Consider the following 26503-nt stretch of genomic DNA (forward strand, 5'->3'; position numbering starts at 1 on the left):
TCACTTTTGCTACATTTATCTAGACGAGTTTACCAGGCCTCCCTGACATGGAATAAACATGCCAGTGCTCAAGGAGGTTACTTATTTTACAGAAGTATAAGCTCCAGAATTCACCTTATCTGTTTTCACTCCTGTGTTGGGGCAGAAACTGAGGAAGAGATCAAACCTCTGCCTTATCCGTGTCCTTCAGCTCAGGAATTGCTGGGGGCATGTCGATGTTATGGGGCATGTTATGGTCACTGTCATCCAAAGGAATGTGATAGTAAGTGCTATGGTGTACTCAGTAACCTTGCAGTCTTGTCTTAAAGTCATATTTATAGGGCAAGCAATAAAAAGAGAGAAGGGCTTCAGAAGATGGAACCAGAGGGGGATTGTTCTATCTAACTATTATTTCTGCTTTTAAGAGAATGTCGTACAGAATAGGTGGAAGAAGAACATAGCTGTTAGTGACTTACAAGGTAAATTAAAGCTGCAAGTAAGGAAGAGTAAGTAGTTACATTTTGCCAATGGATTATGTTTGTGTAAGGTATTTAAAAATTAAAAGTAGAAATTATTTTTGGGACCTGAATGGAACAAAAATGGATGAATACGTTTAATCAAAGCCTTCTTAAGTTGTTCAAGATCCACATATCCCTGGCTTCCCATGTTTCTGAATAATGAAAGAGTCAGATCATAATGTGTTGTGGCATGAATAGCAGAGACAATATATCAAGTGGGTTTTTAATTCATCTAGAAACTTTGTTGACATTTAAATGATCAGATGCAAAGAAAAAGGGAGTGACAACTACAGAAAACAAAAATGAGGTCTAAAAACCCGCAGCCAATAATACATGAATAACAAAGAAGTGCTTTTCAGTATCCTGAGTTTGAACCATACAGATATTTTATGTAAAAAAATGAATGATGACGACTTCAAAAGTAACTGTAAATTATCTGGAATGGAGATAGCTATGTAAGACATGCAATAAAATCTCACTTGCAGCATTTTCAGTAATACTATTTGTCTATAGAAAGTTCCTGGGTTTGAGGACAGATAGGTCAAATGTGGTGTTGTTTTATTCCTGTGACTCCATTCTGTGGCAAAACAGATTCTTCTTTTTCCCTTTCAGGTTCCCCAGCACAGAGCATACACTGAGAAAACTCCCTTTGAGTCAGATTACTATATTAAACAGAATTTAATTCACCCATTAAGGCCACACAGGGAAATATATGTGTATATATGCATACAAACACACTAATGTATGAAGAAAAAAAGAAAACCAGCAAATACTACTTCTGGATTTAACTTTTAACTGTCTGGAGAAATGTAGATATAACGGAACTGCCACTAGTTGTATGCTGGATAATACTCATACTTAACACCTCTCTGGAATCTGGTGGAGCAAAATAAGGTGTTAGAGCTTCCACAAGATGAAGTATTGTGTGAACAAGTTTGTCAGCCTTTCTGGATGCTCCTTGTCTCTGAAACTCCTCTCTTGTTCTTGTTCTTGTCATTTCAGTATTGTAGGATTAATTTTATTATTATTTTTTTTTAACAAGTGATTTAAAAGTTCTGGTGATCATCCATAAGCTCTGTGATTTAAACTGTAAAGAAAAAAATTGGTCTAGAATCTAGAATGATCAGACCATTCCCACATTTTCCCATATTCTCCACATTTTATTCTTTCCAAGTTTGATTCATCCTCTGACCTTTAATTCTTATTGATTTTTTTGGAATGAAGATATTTTATGGTGTCTTTTTGCCTAATCATTGAAAAGACTGTGACTGCACTTTTCAACCTGTGGTCTGCAATTCATTCCAGCCAGTTCTCCAACACGAAGTGTTCCTCTGCTGCTGGTCCCATTTTCTGGTTTTACATATCTCAGTCAAACTTCCTCTCTTTAAAATAAACACTTTATTTTTTTAACCTTGGCATAAAACTGGCACATGGACTTTGTGTGTCTAACCATTCTTCATGTGCATGTTCACATTCTTGAGTGTCTAAAAATGGAAGAGAAAATATGCACTAAAATTATTGGAAAGAAAATTATAGTATTGTGGAATGTGAGCAGAATATAAATGGAAAAAGCCTGAAGGGTTCATGGGGAAGTGCCATATTTTTAACATTCATTTCATGTTGGATAAGTCTTTAAGGGAGGTAGACAATGTTAATTTCTACAAAAATTAACTTCATGGTTTCTACTAGTTGTGGGCCAACTTATTCTCGTAGGAAGAATCTTCTTAATATTTGATTCAGATGGTCTCTTTTTTACATTTGAGTAGGAGCAAATAGAGCTCAACTGAAATGATAGGAGTGTCAGCAAAAATAGCTTTATCTTCCTGCATAGGTTTCTACAAGCTGCTATGGTAATTTACCAGTGAAATCTTTCATTTCCAGGCGGATCATTGCAATCCTTATCATATTGCCTAAATCCTTTAATTTGCACTGCCTTCCAAGGTAGGCAAAAGGTCACTCTCCAGCATCTAAAAATTTTGCTTTCAGTTGACTAAGGTGAGGATTTTCTGACAGGCAATTGCCAGCAATATATATGCAAATGCTCTGTATCTTGCCTAGGTATGTACTTGCTGGAAAAAAAAAATACATACTATGCCCTACAATGGTATTTCCTACAGGACAAAGTGAGATCAACATATGTTATTATCTTGGCACTTGCTATAAATACTTGTTTTCATATAGTGTTTTACAGTCCTCAGTCTACCAACTAAATTCTAACACGGATAGTAAATATATATTTCTTTGTCTAAATTTTGAGAGTTTTACTGGTTTTATGATAATGATTTTTGTCTGCTTCTGCATATTTTTTCTCTCAGGAAATTTCAAATCTTGCTCATGTTGTTTAATGAGCTGGCTGGTCAAGCATCTGATGCCCCGGTGGGAACTTTCAAAGTCACTGAACACATTTTTACTTAAATCTAGCTGACATTTCTGTCTGTTTGATTTAATGTATGATTTCCATATTTAGATTACCAATCAGATGGAGCATAGTACAATCATTCCTCTGCACTATAAACACGCATGCATCCTGCACGGAAGTGGGCTCTTGCTGTTGGTCCACATGGCAAGAGTGTTTTTAGATTCTGCTGGCATTTGGGAAGACTATAAGTCAGTTTTAATTATAAATAAAACTTTGAATCTCTAATGAAAATTATTAAGTGCAGAATTGGTCTTCAGTACTTTATTCTCAGACCATTTCAGTTGCTATAATCTGGTAGGACTAGTATATAGTATATATTTACCAGTTAAATGCTAAAATGCTAAAAAAAAGCTTGATGTTATAAATATCCATATTGTCTATACTTAAATTGATTTTATTCAAAGGTATTAAAATATTTGCTATTTGCGTGCTTCAAATTCTTGCCACGAAGCATGTAAGTATTGACGATAGGACTTTTGAGCAATTATTAATTAATTCATTTAGTAAAAATCAAAACATATTTTTTGCTTTGCATGGAAGCTCAGCATTCCTCCTGCTTTTGCACAGAATGCACCTTCCTATGCTGAGATTTAAAAAAAAAAAAAAAAAAAAAAATTTGCACTGCTGAAAAGTCTATGTGATCTAAGTGTTCTCTTCATCTAATTTGTTTTGGGTGATAGTGCCTGCAAGCCCAAAACTTCTGTGGTGTTGGGGCCTTCCTGCTCCCCTTGTGTGTCTTTATTAAGCAGTAAGCAAACTGATAAACATTTTTGAGAGGAGGCAGTCCATCTATCGATCTGTCCTAGGCTGACAGCAGTGTCACCCCAAAATGTCACACAGGGCTGTGCCCCATGTGCTGGGGTAAACCCAAGTTACCCCCTTAAAAAACTGCGCTAAGCTCTGGGCTCATGTGGGGGTCTGTATAACTACACAGAGGTGTGTATTTTAGATTCATATACTTTATAACAGTTCTGACTTTCCTCCCCCCAATTAAATCAAGTCAGATTAATTCTGCTAGAAGGGAAGAGTGGCTCCTGGTCCTGCGACTGCCAAATGACCTATATATGACCTCATCCCTGGTTTCTGACATTTGTTGAGGACAAAGATCCTTGTTCTATTCTTTTCCAGTATTAGACTCTTGAGGTGATAATATTTTCCTGCCGGAATTGTCTGAAAAATTAGCCACTTCTGATTTAGTCTTGCTTTTCCTATAGTAAAACTTTTTTAAAAAAAGAAAAAACTAAACAATAGACCAGTTTTGAATGGTGAAGAGAGAGAAATAACATGGCTTTCCTCCTTATAAATAATGTTTTCATGTAGGTTTTTTTGCTTTGCTTGGGGAAACAAAACAGATTGAAAGCAGCAGAAAATGTGGTATGCTTGTTACCCTTAAGACAGTGATATGGTAGGGAATAAAAATTTTGGGGTCAATCCCCTCCCTGTTCTTTTTTGTGTGTGTGCAAAGAATCTTTGGGACACGGTGAGACAGAGGGAGAATCCTGTCAATTTGATGTCTTACTCACAGAGCTGTTGTTCATGAGAGACGTGAACTGACAGAGGGCATGTCTGCAATAATTTGATTTCTGTGATGTTTTTCTGTACAGCACGTTGAAGTTAGCCTAAGACTGGGGGAGGAGGGAAGTAAGTTTTCAAGGATCTAATTATTGAATCCATTAAAATAATAATAGTAATAGTAGTAATAGTAAAAATAATAATACCCCAAAAGAAACAATAAACCTGGGGTGGATCTTCATCATATAATTTTATACCTTTGAGTAAGTAAAGCTGTCATAAGGATCCTCTCTGGAAGCTGTTTTGCACGGTTCATTGCTGGCGAGCAGCCAGGGATAGGAGCTGCAGCCCAGCTTGCTGTAGCTGCCAGTGTTCTGTTGTGTAGGAAGGGAGCCCAGAATAGCAGCCTTCTTACTACCTCCTTCAGGGTGCTTTAACAATTTCTCAAAGGTCAGTAGAAACTAGTTATCAATTAAAGGAGCTCTCTGCCTGCTTTTAATGTATTTTACAGGTAGTGGAGAAAAAAAGCTTTCAAATCCTGCTACCTCTTTCATCGGAATACTTTGTGAGGATGTAAGGATCCAAGTCCAGTTGATTTGTTGATATCATGGGGGTCAACATCAAGGTGGGCCAGACAAGTAGGCTAAGAGTGCTGTCTTGGTCAGTTTGCTCTGGCAGAAGTATTGTAGCAAGTATTTGTTCAGTAGCCTGTGATAAAATGAGCATGCCCATAGAATTAGAAATAGCCAGTCTGGCTCCCAGTCATTTGATCTGCTCCCAAGAACAGTCTCTCTTGAATAATCTGCTTAATTTATAAATCAGTCAAAAGACAGAATATCCTGATGGCAGATAACAAATATATTTGTGAGATGGATCTGGAAAAAAATGCTAAGTGGAGGGTTTTGAGTTTTGCTTTCATTAAAAGATGAGGGAGAGTTTCACTGGGATGCTTAGTGACAACTTGATATTGTTTAGACAGTGATCTATCTGAAGAAAGATTAATGTTAATTAAAGTGGTGTTGGAGAAATTCAGCAGATGACAGCAGCCAAGCTGGCTACAAGCTATTTTTAGAAAATTTACTTCATTGCATTTGGTATGACTCATTTATTAAGTTAACGGATGAATCAATAGCTCAGCTTCTTATGGCAGTCTCTTAACATGCAGCTGTATATAAAGGTTGTGTTCATACCTTTGGTCAGAATTCAGATTATAAAAGCTGACCTGTATGGATTCAGTCCAAGTGCACAAGTGTCTTGCACAAAATGGAGCTCTGCAATAATAATCCAGCAAGGCCATCCAAATATGGATATATAGAGGGGCACGGGGAAAAATCAGCCAGAAGTCCAACTTGCACTATTTGGGAAGTAACAAATAGCAAATAGGCTAGCTTGTTAAAACAATGTAACAGAGTTGTAATTTATTTCTCTTTTAATTTTGTCATGAGTTTACTTTTCATTTGAGCTGTGGTTCATTGTTTCCTGCCTCCATTTGAGCACAGTTCTTCCTGGTTTTCAACTTTCCTTAACTTGGATGTAGTTTTCTCTCTTCTGTGATGTTCTGCTTTAATTTGTGAAATAGTAAAGCATCCATCTGTTCCAATACAACTGTGTTGGCCTTAATTCAGTTTATTTCCTGTATTTTGCTAATTTCTTAGGTTGCTATAGAAACCTTGTTGTTCTCCTGAATCCTTTTTGTGAACTTTCACAAACCCAGTCTGAAAAGATAAAAAAGACACTACATTTCTCTTAGTTTTAAATCCTTTGTTAAAGTAATTATATTTATTATTTCCTGATTATTTTTATGCAATTTCTATCTTATCTTTTCTAAACCTGGCCTTAAAGACCTTCACCCATTTAGCCCAGTGTAAGATGTGGTTTTTCATTATTATTGTGTCAGCTGTTATTTCTACATCTAGGAATAATTTCATTTCTCTTTTGCAAAGAGATTAGAGAATGGAACTGTCTGTATTACATTCAAGGTATGATACAGAGCCGATAAGACTAACATCTGTCAAAATTTGAATATAAATTCTGGCACATTTGAGATTATCTCTTGCATATACAAGTGAAACATTAAAGCTAACTAATATTTAAAATAATTTCACTGTTCAATAGCGTGTCTTGCTATAGTGTGAAAATACTGCCGTTTGGGGGAGAAGGACTTTGCATATTAAGTTTCTCTGGATGGAGTTTGGGGTCATCTTTTCAGTGTACTGGAAGTAGCTGACTGTATTTAGCTTTGCTCTTGGTTGGATGTATATAATCAGAGAGAAAATGCCATTTCTGTTGGAAGATGCTGGATGTTTAGTCATTCAAATGGAGAGCATTATAATAAAATCTGTAAAAAAAGTAAAATATGTGAAAGATGAAGAGTGACTCCTCACAAAATTTGAGTCCTTAGTGATCTGAATTCTGGCCATTCTAACATGTTTTTTGCTGCATTTTATTTTAGCATACAGAGCCCATTGTAGTTAATGTATACTCAGGCTCGCTGGTCCTTTGCTCTTGATCGCAGTTACTTTTTGAAACATTGTGGTTAAGAATGGTACTGTAAAATAGTCTAAAAAAACAAGCTGTAGAGAGAGATTTTTCACAACAAAGTGAAAAAATATGCCATGTGAAAGCCCTCTGTCATAGTTATCATCCTACAGCTGAAACATCCTGTGTATAATTGCCTGGTCTCTGTTCTTTCAGACGTCAGTAATCAAATCAAGGAATTGCACAATGGCAAGCAAGCTTCCAAACAGGCCACAATTGATGCTTACACTTAAATGTAATTTAGAGAAACACTTTGTATTTCAAGTTTTCCTCAAGTTGGACATACCCATTATTGCATTGATTTTCAATTTGCCTTGATTTTGCTGGTTTTTCTTAGCAATCATCCCAATATTTTTGTTTTTCTTTGTTACTTGTGTGTGATATTGTCCAGTCCCTTACACTTCAGACTTAACCTACTGTTGGAGATTTGTAATGGTGATGTAACTGTGTTAGCTGCATCCTCCCAGTGTGTGTGATGCCTTTAAACTTCTGTGAAACTCACAACCAAACTTTATATACAAAGTGAAATGTCTTTTTTATGCCCTTGCCAGTTAATTGTCTAATCTGCTGTGGTGGATCTCTTTCAGAAGTTATAAGATTGACTGAAAGCTAATGCTCTGAAATGAAGAAAGTATAGACTTCCTTAAAAACTTCATTTCAAATCTGAGACATTGATAAAGTTGTATATTAATGTTCTCTGATACTCTTTCAGCTTCAAATTTGTTATTGTTTATGTTTGTAGACTGGATTTTTAAGATAAAGATGTCAGTGTAGGATTTTAAATGGATTAAGAGATATGTGAGCTGGAGCTATCAGTGAGAGATTGTTTATTTAAACAATAACATAATTTTTAATATGTCTTTCTCTTTCAAAAATGTGGAATTGTGGTAGCTGACATTTTACTTTTAAGAGTGATACTATTTGAGCTGCAACTTGGCAGATTCAGAGTCTGTTAAACTCTTAACACAAAACTTTGCAGAACTATTTGCATAGTGGTGCTAATTAATGTTGTGAGCAAGTCAGATGAGTTTACTGAGTCAATTATTTCGATTTTTCTGATATCACAAGAAAATGCTTAATAGTTGTGCCAAGGGTGGCCAATAAAGAAATCTGCCAGGTGGAATTCCATCTTGCTGGAATGCTTGCACTAGAGGTTCTGTATTCTCCTTCTGCTAGAGAGTAGAACATCAGTGATTTTTGGGATACACCAAAGTGCAGGCAGGAATAGATCTCGAAGTACATAAAGGTTTCTTTCTTATGGACCTCATTCCAGTAGCCATAAGACTGGTCAGGTGCAATGTTAATGGCCATCTTGAGCCATTGCTTGTCATGGTTTGATGAAGCAATCCTTTGTTGCGATGCTAAAGCAAATTTCTTGCAGCTATCCCTAGAAACACCAGTTGAACAAAAGTCACGGAAAATAAAAGCTCATGTTTGTACTTGCACTGGCAAAAAAGTTTCAGTTCTCTCCAACTTTAAGCTCACTTCCTGAACGGCAGCAATGGAAATTGCAGAGGAAATGGGAGTCTCTGCTACACTCTTTGTCCATGGTGAATTTGGATGTTGTAGTATCTGAGCCCTGTCTCCACCTTGGAAATCATAGATGATGTTACCTGGAGCAGTGATGGACTTCAGACTTTTCCTATGCAGACTTCATCCTCTGTGTAAAACCTTCAAACAGTTCATTTACGAGAGAGATATGGAAAGGCAGGACTTACATGGAAAACTTTAATGTATTTTTCATGTTATTCTCTTCTTCCCTTTTTCATTTGACTAAACAATATTTAGAATTATTTCAATATATAAGAAAATATATCTATGTAGAAATGCTGACAATTGGAAAGAAAAATTCCAGTAATAGGGAGATAATTCAAACACACATTTGGTAGGTGTCTATTGGTTTACAAAAAACAGTTTCTTATGTGACTTTAGGACCCAGAAAATGGATAGTATTGTTGTGTAGAGCCAGCAGGAGGTCATTAGTGCACTTATATTTTTACGTCTGCATTGTCACTATCGATCGTATTGCTTCATGAAATAAAAGAAGCCATGTCTGCATGTCTCTGGGGAAAATGTAATATTAACCATCATTTATAGTACATGCTACTTAATGCATCTTCAGTATGTGGACTATTCTTTACCAGGATTTTTTGTAGGATTTAAAAAAGTAATTTCAGTGAGTTCCATGTAGAACAAAACTCTTTATTTTTTCTGTGTCAATGCTAGCTATTGTCAAGCATCCACTTTTTCTTACCAATCATAAACTGCAGAGATTTTTCAAACATGGAGGCCATAGACTCTGTGTGATTTGTGATGTCTGTACATGCACATTTAATTTAAAATTTTCAGTTTTTGGAATTGTATTTGGGTGCATTTCAGATTATGTAGCAGCATAATGAAATACTCAGCACAAAGCACATCAGGCTTCAAATATTTAAACTCATCCATATAACAGACAACCATCAAGAAACCACAGAATATGAAGATCGATTGCCATTAATGAAAAAAAATACCGTCATAATGATGATAATTCTACTTGGCTGACTTAATTGTTATGGTGTTGGACACCTTGTTTCTAGTATTTATGTTAATCACATAAGGATTTTTTGTTGGATAAGGAAAGGGGGGTTTTTGCTTTTGATTTGGAAATTACTGGGTTTTACCCCTAAATTGGTAGAAGAATTATTGTGGTTTGGAACAAGTCATGACACTATTAACATACTGTATTTTCTGTTACTGATTTTAAGAACATTTTTCTTCTCCTGATTTCAGGTTGGGTGGGACTATATCTGCGTACAAGATAGTGCCAGACGAAATAGAAGAAATCAAGGTACAGTATTACTGCTTTTCAACACTGAATTTACTTGTTTGGAAAATTACAGAAATGTTATATTAAAAAAGACACAGTATTTCTTGCTTTGAAGTGTATCATGGGGAGAGAGAAAAGTGTCTAAAGTAAAATTATTAGATCCATATTTATGCATCTAAAATAGAATTTTAGTTATTTTTACAAATACAGTTTACCTTCAGCTTAAGCTGACTTCAGCAGGATTTGTTTGATGCCGGAAACCTGTGTAATTCAACCTATTTCTGTTTTGCTACCTGAAGACAGGTGGAGGACTATACTGAACATTGAGTTATATTTTCATAACAAAACATATATATAGTGTACTTCTACTTTTGAGATCAAAAGCACATCCATATTTTTCAATATTGTCTGTCTTAAAAAGGGGATAGTATGAAGTCAAAAAATCGTTATAAGCTCTTTGATTTTGAGTAATGATAACAATAAATACTGAAGTTTACCTTCAAAGTAACGTGCATTGTAACAAAACTCGCTTTAGCCAAGTCCACTCCTGAAAGGTACTTCAGCAATTTGTGTCAGTTTTGTTTTTCAGTGGAGTGAAAGATGGGTACTGGGGGGGATTTTAGCTGGATCTGATAGCACAGTTCATGTAACCGAATCTTTATTTGGTTGTTAGTCGGTCAGTCTGACATATTGCTTGCTCATTGTGATTGCTTAACCTGCTGTGCTGTTTTACATACTCATTTTCAGCTGTGCAAAGAGAATTAAGAATAGTTCTAAAATCTAGTGAAGGGAAATGACTGTATAATATCTGATGTAGACATTGTAGTGTGCAAATGGTGAGAATTTATTCCTCTTCAATTAGTATCAAACCTGCTGCAATCAAGTCACTGCACAGTGACTGCCTGTATCTTTATCAGCCAAAGTTATCACACCATCATGATCAAAATTTATTTTTGTCATCTAAGATTCATGGACTCCTCTATCCTGAATTTTATTAAGGGGAATATGACTTATTACTGGATCGAACCACTATTCAGACTTTGGTCTTGGAATAAAAGAAAGAAAGAGAAAGAAGGCTTTCGTAATTTAATAGTGGTATTTTCACGATGCTCAGAGAACTGCTCCAAAACTATTTTAAAAAATTATAAAAACCCTAAATCACAGTCTTTTTCCTTTAATATAAGAAAACCAATACACGGCTATTTTGTTAATGTTGAAGATGAAGAAAGCTGATATTTCTGGCTTTATTGTACTAAACTGAGTTCAGCGAACAAAGAAAAATGGACTGTTGGGAGATAAGAAATAATTTTACTTTTAGGAACTTACTGCAAGATTATTAGTCACAGGAATCTGCCACCTGCTTAGGAGAACTGTTCTGAATTTTCAGCTTTTTAAGTGTTTTCAGGTGTTTAAGTGCTTGAGATCCTAGGAGCATCAAAGGATGGGTTACTCGATAGTCTCAGTTGTGCCAGGATGTAAGTGTGAAGGAAGGATTTCATAGTTCAGAGTCAGAGCTACTTAAAGGGTTGGGGGAAAAATCTCTTCCTTTATTTGTTTCTGGTAGCTCTCCTGTCTTTTTCAGATAATGGGATTTTGAGGTCGTGTTGGCAGTCAGGCCACTTCTCACACCTTAAATGATTGAATTTCTCAAGCTGCCATACATGTTGTTTATATTAAACAAGGCACTACTGGAAGATGCCAAGACAGACAAATATATATTGGATATCAAAAAGTATTATTTCATACATATACATTCTGAATAGCAGCTGGCAAACAGTAAGAGAAGAGTGTCTTTGCAATAGATATAGGGGGTGGTTTTAACATCTGAAAGGCTCTCCTAGCTGATTTGAGTAGAAAAAGCAGAAAGGAGAAAATAGAAGGCAAATCAGCTTACTGGAATATTGCTTCTAGAAAGAACAAAACCTTCTTCCATGCACCTTAATTCAGTTATTTTGTCTCACAACTATCTCTCCCCTATTTAAACATTAAATATTAAGGAAGTTAATTCGATGAAATATGCAAAAATAATAGCTTCACTTTTAAAATCTGATTTAACTTGATGGATTGTGGAATTATATTTACGAAAGTTGTATTTTCATGTTTTCTGATAGTCCTTAAAAAGTAAACTTCCTTCTTAAATGGCAAAAGAGATGCTTTATCAGACAGAGAGCAATAATTACTATGAAAAATAAATAAATCTCTTAGCATTTGCTTGTATTCTATAAAAGATGGTAGATTAACCTCTTTTGCTGTTCAAAATAACTTATGAGGAAAACCAATGTATTGATTTTGTTAATTCATGTAATTATACCTTAGGTAGAACACCACTATAGGCATATGAATGAGGGGTACTTATGGCACAAGTGACAAGCTGTACTTGAACTAGTCTCATGCACCTTACCAAGGTTAGGAAGGATTGTGTGGGACCAATCAATCACTATGACAATTCCACAGCATCTGTATCAGTCTGAAACAAAGTGTCATGAAACCTACCTTCCCTAGATTTTTGTTATAAGTGCTTAGATTCCCAAAATGAAAACACTCAACAGGTAGCCGTACATACCATCACATGCTTCCCCTCTGAAAACTATTCTAGAAGATAGTCTTCTATCACATGATCTTCTACTTCATTAAAATAAGCTTTTAGAGAATACATAAATGGATGTACTACCATCTGCATTCTTGTCGTTCCTCTACACCAGTTAAAACAATGTCACTTCATTTTCAGTAGCTGCTGGCTTTAAAATATTTCCAGAACTGATAAAGCCAGTAAATACAGAAACTGCAGCACATTTCTGAGAAAGTGTCATTGTTACAACTTCTCTAGACTTCTATTCTCATCAGAATATTCATCCTGTAAGCAAGAAGCTTTTCAAACTAGCAAAAAAAGCATTGTCAGACTTCAACCTTGTTCCTCACCCACTATAACAGTACATGCCTAAAGGAGAGGTCTTCCAAGCAAAATGATTTCCTGTACATAGGGCCTAGTGAGTGTATCAGTTTTGGTTTTGATGAACCATGGAGATTATCTCAAGAATAAAGAGAAATTTATGACTATTACAGATTAGGGAAAGCTTACATGATGTGCCTATAGATTTATGTCAACAGTATCATCTTATGGTTTATAGTACAATGAGAGGTGGTCTTTTTGATTTTTGCTTTCTGCCATTACAAAGGAAATACATGATATGTTGAAGAGTGGTTATTATAGAAGACTCAGTGAATGAGAAAACAACACATTAGCAGATTTCTAAAAAAAATAGTTGGTTTTCTAGGATTTGCAAGTCAACCACAGAAAAGAATTTAATTGTTTTGTGTTGGGTTTTTTATGTGCTTTCGTATATACTTTTCATGTAGGCATATGCATGCATCTCATCTCAAGACCAGAAACTGATTTTGTAGCATGTCCCTAATTCATGAAAGTGATATGCACAAGGAAAACATTGCCAGAACATTTCATTCTTATATTTGTAGCATGAGACAGCTATTCCTTTGTAGAGAATAAAGTTAAGTAGTTGCCTCCTGTGGTAGTTAAAGAAATCTTGTTAGAACTATTTTGTTAGAGCTGGTTGCAAATTGTAAATTTAGATGTAAAGAAGTTCTGGAGCAAGATGGGAGGGTTTTTTAAATTCTATTAACCAGTTTTTCACACACAGACACACTTTGTGCACCTCAAGGAGCACTCATAATTTTTCTATAGATACTCTTTAAATGAAAACATATATGTATAAAGCATTAAAGGTTGCATTTAGGACTAGAGACATTTTCCCATGAATAATGGTAGGATATCTCTCCTTTTTTCTTTAGGAGTATGTGTTAACTTAATTTCATATATGAAAATTTTTATGCATAACTGAAGCAAATTCTTCTCAGATTGTCTTCAGTCTTTGAGAAAGTAGAATCCAGTGATAATGATCCAGGAGTGGAAAATTATAAAAACTATGAGGGAGAGTGAAGTAGCCAGAAAGGAAATGGTAAGCACTCTGTCTTGTTAAGAGGTCAGTTGCCCTAGATGATTTAGGAATTCGAAAGATTTTAACTTTTCCACACAGCAATTTTTAGGAACATCTTAGGAACATCTTAGGAACAAAGGAATTTGATTTCAGTGTCAGTGAGATGTACTTCAGAGCAAAGCTGTACTCCCTGCCATCAGAAACACGCAGCTTTGATATGATTACAATTTAAATCAGTCCATTCCAAGACTTTCTTGGAAAACATTTGGTTTGCCAACTCTGTGGTGTCATATACCTACATAATGCTGTATCCCAGAATCTGTTCTTTTTGCTGGTAAGAGTAGCTGATGAAACTCATGCAAACTTTTTGTGTAGCCAAGAGATGATGGCCTTGATCATTCAAAGCATCTTCATATTTATCAACATGTGACAAAAATAAGCAATTTGTCAGCAAGTGACAGTTTGTAGTGCCATATTAAAACAAAGAAATTTAAAAAAACCAACACAAAAAAACCCACAAAAGAAAGGTAGTCATTACTACTGTGGTGGATAGTCCACAAGAACAGGATTGTGGCTGAAAATATTTAGATGTCACAAAACTGGTTTTGTGAATCCATACCGGAGAGTAGGGCAGTATTTAAATATCTCTTGCATCTTCTGCAGAATCAACCTTGCTTTACATGAACAAGGAGAGATGTGCTGTCATCCCAGTTTTGCATAGGAGTCTAAGTCCACTTCATCACTGTATGGATATTCACCTGCCAAGTGTATCAGCACTGGCCAAGGATCCTCACAAAAAGTTTCCCCTAAGTTTATGATGGAAGGCATCAGAATTTGATGATAATGCTGAGATTATTGCTCCTTTATCTGTTTGGATCCAGCACAAACAAAAAGGTTTGCCCGCTCAGTTTTTTGAAGAGGCTCAAGCTGTTTGAAGTGTGTACTCCCACTAATACTAAAGCACCAAGAAACTTTGCTATTTACCTTGCAGGAATGACAATTCTGGTTCTCTGTATTTTTGTCCATGTGTTCCTTCTTCTGCATCTCAAATTATAATAACTAACACACAGCACAAGGGCTCTTACTAAGCATGACATAAATGACAAAATCCATTGAACGTCTAGTGAGTGTTAACAAGTAGCAAGTCCGTAGACTCTAAAGATTACAGATACAAGTTTAAAAATATTTAAAGGGCATATGTGACAGTCGTGTCAAATGCCATTCCATTAGATTGCTAGTTATGTGTGTTGGCTAAAACTGAGGGCTTGTCATTTAGCTCTCTCACCATGCGCTCAGGGTCTGACCATCCAGTAGACAGTTTCATTGTTCTGCATCCAGGTAATGAAGATTTCTAAAACCTTTGGCAAATGTCCTAACCAGTAACAAAAAATTGAGATGTCAACTTAGTGTATGAAATCCCTGATAAACTTGCAGATTTGGTTTTCCTACTTGCTTCTTGGCTTTTCATGAAGGAGACTTTCTTACAGACATGAATCCAACTGGGACTATTGAGAAGTGGGATGTGTTAAGCTAAAACAACTCTGTCTCATCATATTTCCCTGTAATCAAAGTGCACCTGATGTACACACAGATTTCTTCCTGAGTTAATTTCCAAATCCTGAATTAGCAGATCAATCACTGACTAGTGTTCTTTTTCAAGCCACATGTGTCATTGTCTGGATGACAGAAAACTGAGTTTTACTTTGCTGTATTAGTCCTTAAATGTTGTTATAGATGTTGTTTCCATGCTAGAGAGAACTAAAGTTTTGTGTGTGGGATTATGTGACAAAATTATAAAAAAATTTATATACAACAAAAAATTATTTTCCTTTAATTTTTTTGTCCACGTGTATGCATTTGTGCTACAAGCTAGAGATTTGCAACACCTGCAGTATTGATAATGTACTCTTGGCCATGCATTTGTGCTTCACTCTAGTACTTCTTGTCAACAGTTGATTATTTATATTATATTGTATCATATTATATTGCTCCTAGTTGCCTGTAATTTCATTATCTGTTTTATTATGTATTTTTTTTCTTCTCATGAGTCCTTTGTTGATCCAAGTTTTGTTTCTTCTATAACTGTTTTTGTCCCTTTTTCTGGAAAGTGCAGTCTGTATTGCATTGGGTTCTGACTCTAGGCTTTTGGTGCCAAGCATGGCTGTGCAAGCCTTAATAGCCCAGGGACAGTCTCACACCAGAGAAATATGAATATTTCAGGATAATGCCTTTTCTATTGGGAGATATTTTTTTTTCCACCTATGAAGCCATTAGTAGTTGTGAATATCAGTTTTGACTTTTGGATTGTTTCTGCTCTGATAGGTTTGAGACTGTTTTGCTTGGAGGACGTGACTTTTCTATGCTGTAATTTTTGCTATCTCAAGTTTCTGTGTAGAAACTCCCTAGGGAGTACTCACTGAAAGGGCTTTTCATCTGTTTCTCTCATCTTCAGTGGGTGATGGATACTCACTGCAATCACAGACTCTCAACCGAAAAAACACCTTTACAAAAAGAATGTAAAATAAGAAATGGCTGAAGTGTCTATCAAACTGTGATCTAGGACTGCTGAATGTATCAAAAGCAATGCTGTGCTTTCCTGGCAAGGCCATCAAATGCCCAGACACGCTGGATGAAAGAGTATACTCACTGACTTTCCACATGAAAATAGGAATTGTCACTTTTTGTTTTCCTGCTGTCTTCCATCTTATGTTTTGTAGACTTGGTGGCTTCAGAAACTTCATGTTTCTAGAAATGACAGATGAGACCGCCTCACCAAGTTACCTTGCTCTTCCATGTTGTCTTGAATATAGAAAATACTGAAGCATTGTTATAAATTCCTATTCCCTAACGTGAGTAGGATTTAAGCAAAGGCATTTTATATTGTATTGTGTAATTTAGTCTTATAAGCATACAAAAGTTTAGCCTGTGTTTTGCAGATCATGGGATATTGCCACATGGGGAAGGGAAGGGTAGGAAGAATGTGCATCCATTTAAGTTGAAATGCAGTGTTAACAAGGCAAAATCATTTTAGTAATATTATTATTTACTTTCTAAAGCAAACAAAATAGTTATGCAGTTCTCCTGCAGAGAGAGAACAAAAATAGCTGAAAGTTAATTTATAAGACAAACCAGTATATTGTTCATCCTTTAAGCATTTCTGGTTGCCCAGCATTTAAGCTGTTGCCCTTAAGAGGAGAAATTAATGTGTATCAGATATTTCATTACCACAGACCTGTTTGTCTATTCAGTCTTTCTTAATTAAAAATGTTAGAAACAGGATTTGAAATCTCTTGTTGTTTTCCAGCATAAAAACTATCTCTACCTCTCTCTGTGGCTGTAGTAACCAATTTTGTCTAAATTCCTCCTGGCTTTCTTTCATTTTCCATCTTTGCTTAATACATATCTTTGTACCAGACATCACCTGAAACCTAGTTGGTTCTTCGGGCATCTTCTGACCAGCTCTAACACAGTCTCTTGTACTTTTCGTCTGACCCCTTATACTGGGCAGTGTTTTCAGTGCCTTCTGTTCTCACTGGAAAAGTAATTTCTTAAATGGGATGTCACTTAGAGAGAATGAGGGGAGAAAACATGCTCAGCTTCATTAAGCAGCAAATAGCTTTTGGCAAGTGTATAAGTAAATCAAGTTTATATAAAAGCCCTAATAATTTTCCACATGACCTGTTACATTAAGTTTTGGTTGGTTTTATTTACACTGTAAGAATGTATTCTGATGATTCTTATTTGAGATCTATGAAGGATCTTAAAGTTAATGTTTTCCTATCAAAACTGATAATGTCATAAGTAATTAAGGGCTTGACTGAGTTTGAAGATCAATATTATGTTCATTTCTTGTGGTAAATTTATATCTGAAATATATTCTTTCTTTTTATGATTGTCACAATAGGTGAATGCTGGACCTGTATATATAAGAAAAAAAGGCCATTAGGGTTTTTTTTTTTCCTTTTTTTTAAAAAAAACCCCAAACCTTCAAGTTCTATATGCTGGTTCTTTGTATATAGGGAAAAAGAGATCAGGAGTGTTGTTTGGGATTTTTTGGTGATGTTTGATTTGTTGTTTTGTGGGTTTTTTTTAATAACTCTTGGTTGTACAGCTATTTACAAGTTGTATCTTAGTGAATTATGAAAATTATTATTTGTAGAGAAATGAAATATTCCTGCAAATAAGGACATTAAAATACTGAGTAGCTGGGTGACAAACCATCTGATGAAATTCAGCAGAGATTAATGTTAAATGATGTGTATAGGAAATGTGAAAAATCCCCAATGCCAATTTGCATATAAAATAGAAGTCTCTAATTAGACTACTATGATCCAAGAATGAGGGCTGAGCAGTGTGTTAAGGTGGTTACTATTAGCTCAGTGTTCAAAGCAACTGACGGGGCAGAGGCAAGGGAGCCATGGGGGTGGACTGAGGGGAAAGGAGCCAACACCAGAACGCTGAACCTTTTCTCCTATGCATGAGCCTCTGGTGCTACACCACGTACAATTGCATGTCAAGGGTTGTTCCTCTAATCACAAAAATGGCACAGTAGCACTGAAAAAGATTTAGAGTCAGATTATTAAAATAATCTAATTTATAGAAGCACTTTCGTGTGAGGAACAGACAAAGAGACGGGGACAGAAATGTTCACAAGTGGTACATTTGGTTGCATTTCAGCAACATTCTTCCTTATTTATACTACACTTTTTAAATTAACTCTTATTCTTAATTTATGTAAATTTTAATACTGCCTGAAAGAAGGTGCCAAAATTTTGAGTACACACAGCACGGCAGTCATACCCAGTTTAATACACCGTCTTTTTCTGAAAAAGATTTGCAACTGGTAGACTGCAGATAATTCTGCTAGAATAGTGTAGGGTATTTTGCTTTCATAGCATGTATTTTAGATGATTTTTAAGGTTCTATTTTAATGCTTGATTGGGAACTACAGTAGGAAGGCACCAAAAACTACACAAGCGCCTCCCTGTGATATGCAAGCTTGTAAACTGTATAAATAGAGTGATGCTTTGTACTTCACTGTGTGATTGCACCTCATTCAACTTCTCTGATAATTGATTAGATTTTTTGTGGTGCCTTGTTCCTATTAGAGACCCTGTCATAGATAAGATCCACTGTCTAAAACAGAATACGAAACATGAAATTTTTTTAACAGAAAATCAACCAAAAACTTCCTTCAAGGAGGCATCATAACAGAACGGTATAAAAGTATTGACATGTTGAACTGTGGCTTGAGGCATTTTATTTGCTCAAATACTTTCTTTAATCAGTTGCTCAAGATTGGTCTAAATGAGATTTTGTGCTGATGAGCTGTGTCTGAGCACTAATGTAAAATGAAAAATTATGAGTGGATTCTATGTTTTATTGAGTATGTTGGGTAAGTGGCTCTTCTTATCGCTGATAGTGCACAGAGCTGGAATGTTGGCTTAACTGATGTCCTGAAGGCTTCCAGAAATGGATGTTTTCCAGCAAAATAGAATCAGAGCCAAGTGTGTAGAGACAAATTTAAAAATGCCTGCCTTAGCCCTAGCCACCCTGTCCTTGGTGCCAAGAACTGAATGTCTATCTTGAGTCGTATCTGTTACCAAGTCACACAAACCAATAAAATGCATCTATCTATAAAGTGAAGCATGTGGTGCCAGAGATCCAGCATACATCATATGTTCTTTGATATGTTTTATTTCAAACTTCTTCTAGTTTTACTCTAGTTTTGTGCCTGTTAACAGCTGGAGTGGATCATCACACATGCTGCTGAAGTCCATCTTCCAAATAAGTGTTATCTGAAAGGATTCCAGTTCATATGATCAAAGGCTACTCTGCAAAATGAGCCGAAGTACATTAAGCAGAGAAGTATTAAAAGTGCTATTCTGTACCAACAGGCTGTGGTAGATGTGTCCCAAGCCTGCAGCCAGTACATGTATTCCCATAACACAGCATGTCAGGTTACAAATGTGAAATTCATAATACAGTACCATTGTTACTAGTGAAACTCTATTGTCTGAGCTAAGTACTTAGAGAGTGCCCAGCCCTTCTGACAGACTAGTCAATAAAAACAAATGATGGTCTAGACCAGTGGTTTCCAAATGGTTTGATCATCTACGTCATCAGTAAAGAATTTTTGAACATTTACCCTCCAATACTGTATATTCTAATATTTTTTCCCTGCACTACAGAGGATCATAGAATCATTTGGTTGGAAAAGACCTCAAAGGTCATCCAGTCCAAACATCAACCCCAGCAGTGCCAAGTCCTCTGCTAAACCATGTCGTCAAGTAGCCCATGTATATGTTTTTTAACTATCTCCACAGGTGGTGATTCCACTGCTTTTCTGGACAGTCTGCTCCAATGCTTGATAACCAATCTCAGCGTTCCTTGGTGCAACTTGATGCCTTTTTCTCCTGTCTTGTCACTTATTAACCTGAGAGAAGTGACTTGTCTCCACCTTGGTACAATCCCTTTTCAGGCAGCTGTAGAGAGCAGTAAGATTCCATCTGAGACTCCTCCAGGCTAAACAAGCCCAGCTCCCTCAGACATTGGTCTACTCCCTATTAAAAATACTCTATTGCAACAGTTTTAAGGAAGGAAGTCCAGCAGATATGTTATCAGGCTGAAAGAAATTCTTCCCCTGAAGTTTGCTTCTGTATCATGATAAAAAGCTTTCCCAAGAGCTTCCTCTGTTTTCTGTTGGTGTTTTTTCCAAGATAAAAAGCCTTATTGTGTCCATTAACATTGTTAACCACTGTATTTTATCTGCTGTTTAGTTGTGTGTGGTCAATAGTTTGTGGAAGTATTTTTTTCATTATTTTACCTGAGGGACCTAAAAAGTGATGCCATCAGGTGAGAAGAGGACAGACACAAGAGCAGGGTGTGTATTGGGTGGAGGCATCAGATTCCAAAGGAAGTGGGATTGATATGGAGAAATTAATTCAGAGACCTACTGTTCTAACAAAAGCCAATTAGTTTTGCCATGGTGCATATAGAAAACACTGAATAGGTATTTGACTGAACAGTAGCATTATGTGTTTGGGTGCAAGATTATGTGCTTTACCAAACAGAATGTTTTGATATTGCAAGACAAATAATGTAATTTGCTATGTCTGAAGTCATGATGTCTGCTCTTCTGGAGTATCTTTGAGCTCACTACAGAAGTGTTTCTTAGCATGCACCTATTTAGAAAAAAAACCCAATTCTTTTCAAATTAAAGACTAACGTAAGATTAAAATTTGATGTTTTCCTTTTCATTTCCCCTGTGGTTTTGATATGTTTGGTTTCTGGATTCCTCTATGAGAAAATAGGTAGCATTTTGATATTATGTACTGTAATACTGATTCTGTACTTTTCAAATATAGTATTTTTATACTATATCCTATAGTATAGGATTTCAGAAATTCTGTAACTCAGTTGTCATAAAGGAAAAGGTAAAAGGGAGGGAATGCTATTTATTGAATCCTCAGAGTTCAGTAAAGGTGGAGTGGTTGAAGAGTTTCACTTTTTAAAATACCTTCTTATAAAAAAGGAACAAAAATTTCTAGACTTGTTCTGGCAGAAATTATTGCATTCAGTTTCGGCTGCCTTATCATTCTGACGAGATTAGGTGGGATCCTAAGACTGCAAAGGTAACACATACACTCCCTTTCAGCATTTCTGCACAGAATGACATTTCTATTTTCTCTAATTACTTATTACCTGCTTTGTTAATGTTATGCTCTATCAAAATATCTTTGATTTTAAAATTACAAATATGGTAACAATTTCTCAGAATATTTTCAGTAGCATGATGACATAAACCCCTCTTTTTTAACAAATAGACTGATCCCCTATGGAAATTTGCACTGCTCAATTCTTTCATTTTAAAGGGTTCTTCTGTGTTCTTGGTAGTTGAACATAATTTAACATGAGTTATTTGAGACATGAGAATTACCTAAATTTCATTGTGGAAAATGAAACTATATATCTGAGGATACCTTATGAAGATAATAGCTTAACATCAAGATGTTTTAAAATTCTTGTCCTTCTTTAACAAAGCAGAAAATAACCCTTCTTTATGTATTTGGAATATGTTCTGTATTTTATTAAGTATTTCTAGGGAATAATGCTATATAAAACAGGCAATGTATAAAAATAAAGCTGACAGTCATTTGGGACACTGAAGCTAACACTTGAGTTTTCCAGAGTATCTTGAGGCTCTAAAGGACAACAGACAATTTTTTTCAGGCTGTTTTGAAGGAAAGATGACCAAGTTTAAAATCAGAGCGCTATAAAGAACTACTTTACATACAAAAGCTCCAAATGCATCTAAGTAGTGTTCCAATCTATGAATGCTTCTGTTGGTGAGAAATCCAAAGGGATTATGTTTTGAAAATGAAAAAAAATAATATTTCTGAAGTAGTATGTAATTAAAGCTTTTGTAAACATGATACCTGCTACTGAGTTGACTTCTGAGACCCCCAGCAAAAGAAGTAAGAAATTGAATCTCACAGATAATGGAAAATTCTGAGTTTTTTGGGGATTAAATATTTTCTACCGACATGATTATTAAAAGTGCTTAGTACAAACATTTTGACCATTTAGCCAATAGCTGATATACAGGCATGAAGCTTTCTTCATAATGACACAGTTCCCTACATTTGCCATTTTGCTTTAATTAAAACAACCAAGCTACACCTCAGGTATTTGGGTACCCAGGCATTTTTACAATGCATTATTATATTTAAATGTTTTTAATGAAACAGCATAGAGATTTTAATATGTGTGTGCACATTTAGAATATTTTGAATTTCAGTATTTTGTTGCAAAATTTTAGTATCTTAAACTCGTTAAAAATCAATCCTATATTAAGAGAAATAGTATTTTAACAGAGTCTTAGTTTCGCAACAGGAAAAACAGCTGATTATGTTGCAGTTCATCTAACACCATGACAATTTCATAATGTACAAATTTTAAAAAAAGGCTTTCCTCACTGGTCAAATAAATAGCTAATTTCAGTGTAGCTTTTGTTGAAAAGCTTTTTAAATTCACTCTGCTGGATGTCTACCAATTAAAAGATTATTGGATATGTTTGAGCACTTATATTGCCTTCTGAGAAAGGCTGAATAATAGGGAAAGAAAACCAAAGGCAATATTCCTACTGTCCTTATAATTATGTATTTTGAATATGTATGAAACATGAAATTAGCATGTTATCAGCTATTTTCAAATTTTATCCTTTCTCGTGGTTTTAATTGAAGATTTGTTCTGTCATAGAATCATTTAGGCTGTAAAAGACCTTTAAGATCATCAAGTCCAATCATAAAACTTAACACTGCCAAGTCCACCATTAAATCATATTCCCAAGTGCCCCATCTACATGTCTTTTAAGTACCTCCAGAGACTGTGATTCCACCACTTCCATGAGAAGCCTGTTCTAATGTTGGAATCCTTTTGGTGAAGACATTTTTTCATAAGATGCCATCCCCTGGCACGACTTGAAATAGCTGCCATTCCTCTTATGTAATTTTTTTTATTGTATGGCATAAATATGTAATTTATCTATTATTTATTCCTTGTTACTTGTGAGAAGAGACCAAACTCCACCTCTCTACAGCCTCCTTTCAGGTGCTTCTAGAGAATGGTAAGGTCTTCCTGAGCCTCTTTTTCTCCAGGCTAAACACCCCCCAGCTCCCTCAGCAGCTCCTCATCAAAAATTTGTGCTCCAGACACTTCACCAACTTCATTGCCTGTCTTTGGATACATCATCAGTAGTCACAACCTAGTTCTTCAAATTCATACATGGGGCACAAGTTTTTCTCTGGCTGCATATTTAATGTCACACTTAAATCACTTCAACATGTAGCTTTCAAAATCAGGAATAAGATGAAATGCATCAAGCCCACTGACAAGTAACAAGTTTCTTTTACACACAGAATGGATAATACCTCAGTAATGCAAATTTTAAAAATAACAAAATCAATTTAAATGGAAAACTTTGGTACAAACAGTTACTTTAAATGGTTTTCTAGATCACTGATATTTCTCTCATGCAAAACTCCCCATGGAAACCTGATGTTTTTGCTCCTTGCCATTGTAGATTATCTGCAAGGAACTGAAGGTAACATCCAAAGTACAGAGTTCGCAAAAGAATTCAACATTTTCTTATCGGCCCTCAGTCAGACACTGAAATCTATCCAAAGAACAGAGATTACTGATGAAATTTTTTGTACAAGTATGTTAGTGAGAAATTTAATATCTCCCTACAAAAACATCATTATAATAAAAGGAGCTTGAAGGTGTGAAGTCTGTTTATTCTATTACCCTGAAATTATTTCCTGACCAAAATAGTATTCCCTTGTCAGTACTGTAAATTAGAATAGCCAGATGTTAACTTGCTAGTTAAGACCTTCAACTGAGTATGTTTAATTGAAGTGGTAGTCTATTTTCCTGTGCTTCAGTTTTATCATGGGTTTTTATTAAGGTTTTCTTTTCCTAAGGGTCAATAATATAGGAAATTCATATTTCCCAAAATCAAAAAATTTGGTAGGTAAGTTGCTGTTTGGAAAAAAAAGGTCTCATTGCTGTTGATTTTTAGTGTAGGAAGCTGTGTGCTGTTCAAGTCAAATAAAATATATTTAGTGTAGCCAATGGTCTTACATTTTCTTGGTAATATTTTGAAATTTGTGTGACAGACAAAAATTGCTTAGAATTTCCTGCTAAATATATCTGCTTTTTAGAGTTAGAAATGAAAGCCAAAACAGGAGCTAAGGACTTAAGGGACTAATAAATGATCTGTGACATTTAGGAAGGAACACCTATGGTGGCTTGAAAACTGGCTTAATTTTTTCAAGTTGATCAGTATGGATGGTTACAGCTGCAAAACTAACATACTGTGCTTAGATTCATTGGTACAAATGTAAAGATTCTTGGAAGATTGGCGCTATAAAATTATTGGATTCCTGATAGACCCGATATTTAACTACAGATTTATAACTCCTAGCGGAAGAAAAAAACACTTTGATTTCTTTTTAATGTTCTTAAATATCATCGTATCAGTGGGCCTGGAGAGAGAACTCTTACAGGACAGAAAAGACTTGAATAGTATTTGCAAGAAAAAAGCAAAGACCTCTCCTTCTGTAGTCAGAAGTGATGGGTCTTGAAATGAAAAGGGAATTATGTGTGTGTCTGTTTTCTGTACTGGGGCAGAAAGCAAGAGAGGGAAGTGCCAGGTTTTTTCTGGATCTCAGTAAGAAAGGCCTGACAACAAATAGCTGAATGAAATTCCTGCTTTCATAAAGCAAAGGAAGAGGAGGAATAAATCTTATTCCCTTCAGATGATGGGAACTGTGTGTTCATGCAGCATCAGATCAATCTGTGGATGGATTTCTCCACTTATGAGAAAATTTTGAACTCTTTTAGATAAAGGAAAGCCATGCAGGTGGTGTAATCACCAGTGCTGCCTACAGACTTCTCTATTACAATGAGGTTGATGAGTCTGTCCTTTGGCCAGAGAGGTTTGTGCAGTATGACACATTCCTGAAACCATGCTGAACATAAAAGCACAGGGGAGCCTTCTGTGGGAACTTCAAGGGAACTATTATGTGGATTGCTAATTCCTTGATGTACAATGGCTTCTTGGTCAGGAGCGCTACAATATAAGAAATGTTATAAATTGAACAGTGTGTTGTCCTTGATTTCCAGAGGGTGTTGCCCAGTTGTTGCTCACAGATGAATTTTATTGCCTGTCTCCCTCATCCACTAATGCCACCTACTCTTACTGAAAATACTATCTGTATGACTGTACTGCCTGTGTAGGCTCTTCATCACTCTCTAGCACTAAAGTGGCAATTGTCTCTACAAGGGAAAGCAGTAGTCCAGAGATAACATATACTGCATGCATCATAATCCCCAAAGTAGGACGTGTGGGAGATGATACAACTCTTTGAAAGGGGCAATATGCTATTTTTAGTTATTGCAATGGAGCCTTTAGTCTAAGTTGCATTGAGCAGTTGACTGTAATGTGATTTGACCTTCTCTAGAAAGGTAAGTTTTGCAATTAAATAACCAAAATTCACTTATATAAACATTTCCATGTAACAGACCATATGTTAGAATAATGGTATATAAAGCAGGTGATACACAGTTGAAAAGACTCATTATTTCTTATGCAACTTTTCTTTGAACTGTATAAATAACTCTGGATTCTGGTAAAGGTTACCATGTGTGTCTTCTTAAATCTTTAAAATAACAAACAATTAATTCTAGTCCAGAGGGCTTTCCATGTGTTCTGGAAATTACCTCTAGAAATTACTCATACTTTGGCAAGGAGGGTGTTCTGATCAGTAGCACAGGATCTGGTTGGAGGCCTGTCACTAATGGAGTCTCCCAGGGTTCAATACTGGGCTCAGTATTCATTAACTTACTCATCATCAGTTACTTGGCTGAAGGGCAGATGCCTCCTCAGCAAGCTCTCTGATGACACAAAGCTGGCAGGAGTGGCCCATACCCCAGAGGGCTGTGCAGCCCTGCAGAAGGACCTCAGCAGGCTGCAGGGATGGGCAGAGAAGAACTGTCTGAAATCAACAACAGCAAGTGCAGCCTCCTGCCCCTGGCCAGGAATAACCCCATGGGCCAGCACAGACTGAGGGCTGAGCTGCTGGGAAGCAGCTCTGTGGAGAAGGACCTGGGGGTGCTGGTGGACACCAAACTGTCCCTGAGCCAGCAGTGTGTCCTTGTGGCCAAGAAGGCCAATGGGATCCTGGGCTGCATTAGGAAGAGCATTGGCAGC

The 26503-nt window shown here is 36.0% G+C and overlaps 1 protein-coding gene across 8 annotated transcripts in view; it reads left to right on the top strand.

Annotated features, from left to right (window-relative positions):
- GPHN (gephyrin) overlaps window positions 1–26503 on the top strand; it is a 270007-nt gene that overhangs the window by 100223 nt on the left and 143281 nt on the right. For all 8 annotated transcript variants that reach the window (XM_083864320.1, XM_083864323.1, XM_083864322.1 and 5 more), the window contains one exon: window positions 9739–9796. In XM_083864320.1, coding sequence (XP_083720446.1) covers window positions 9739–9796 — 58 coding nt within the window. The remainder of the gene's footprint in view (window positions 1–9738; window positions 9797–26503) is intronic.

Source organism: Zosterops lateralis (assembly GCF_965231275.1).
Source record: "Zosterops lateralis genome assembly, chromosome: 6".
In the NCBI taxonomy this organism is placed as follows: Eukaryota; Metazoa; Chordata; class Aves; order Passeriformes; family Zosteropidae; genus Zosterops; species Zosterops lateralis.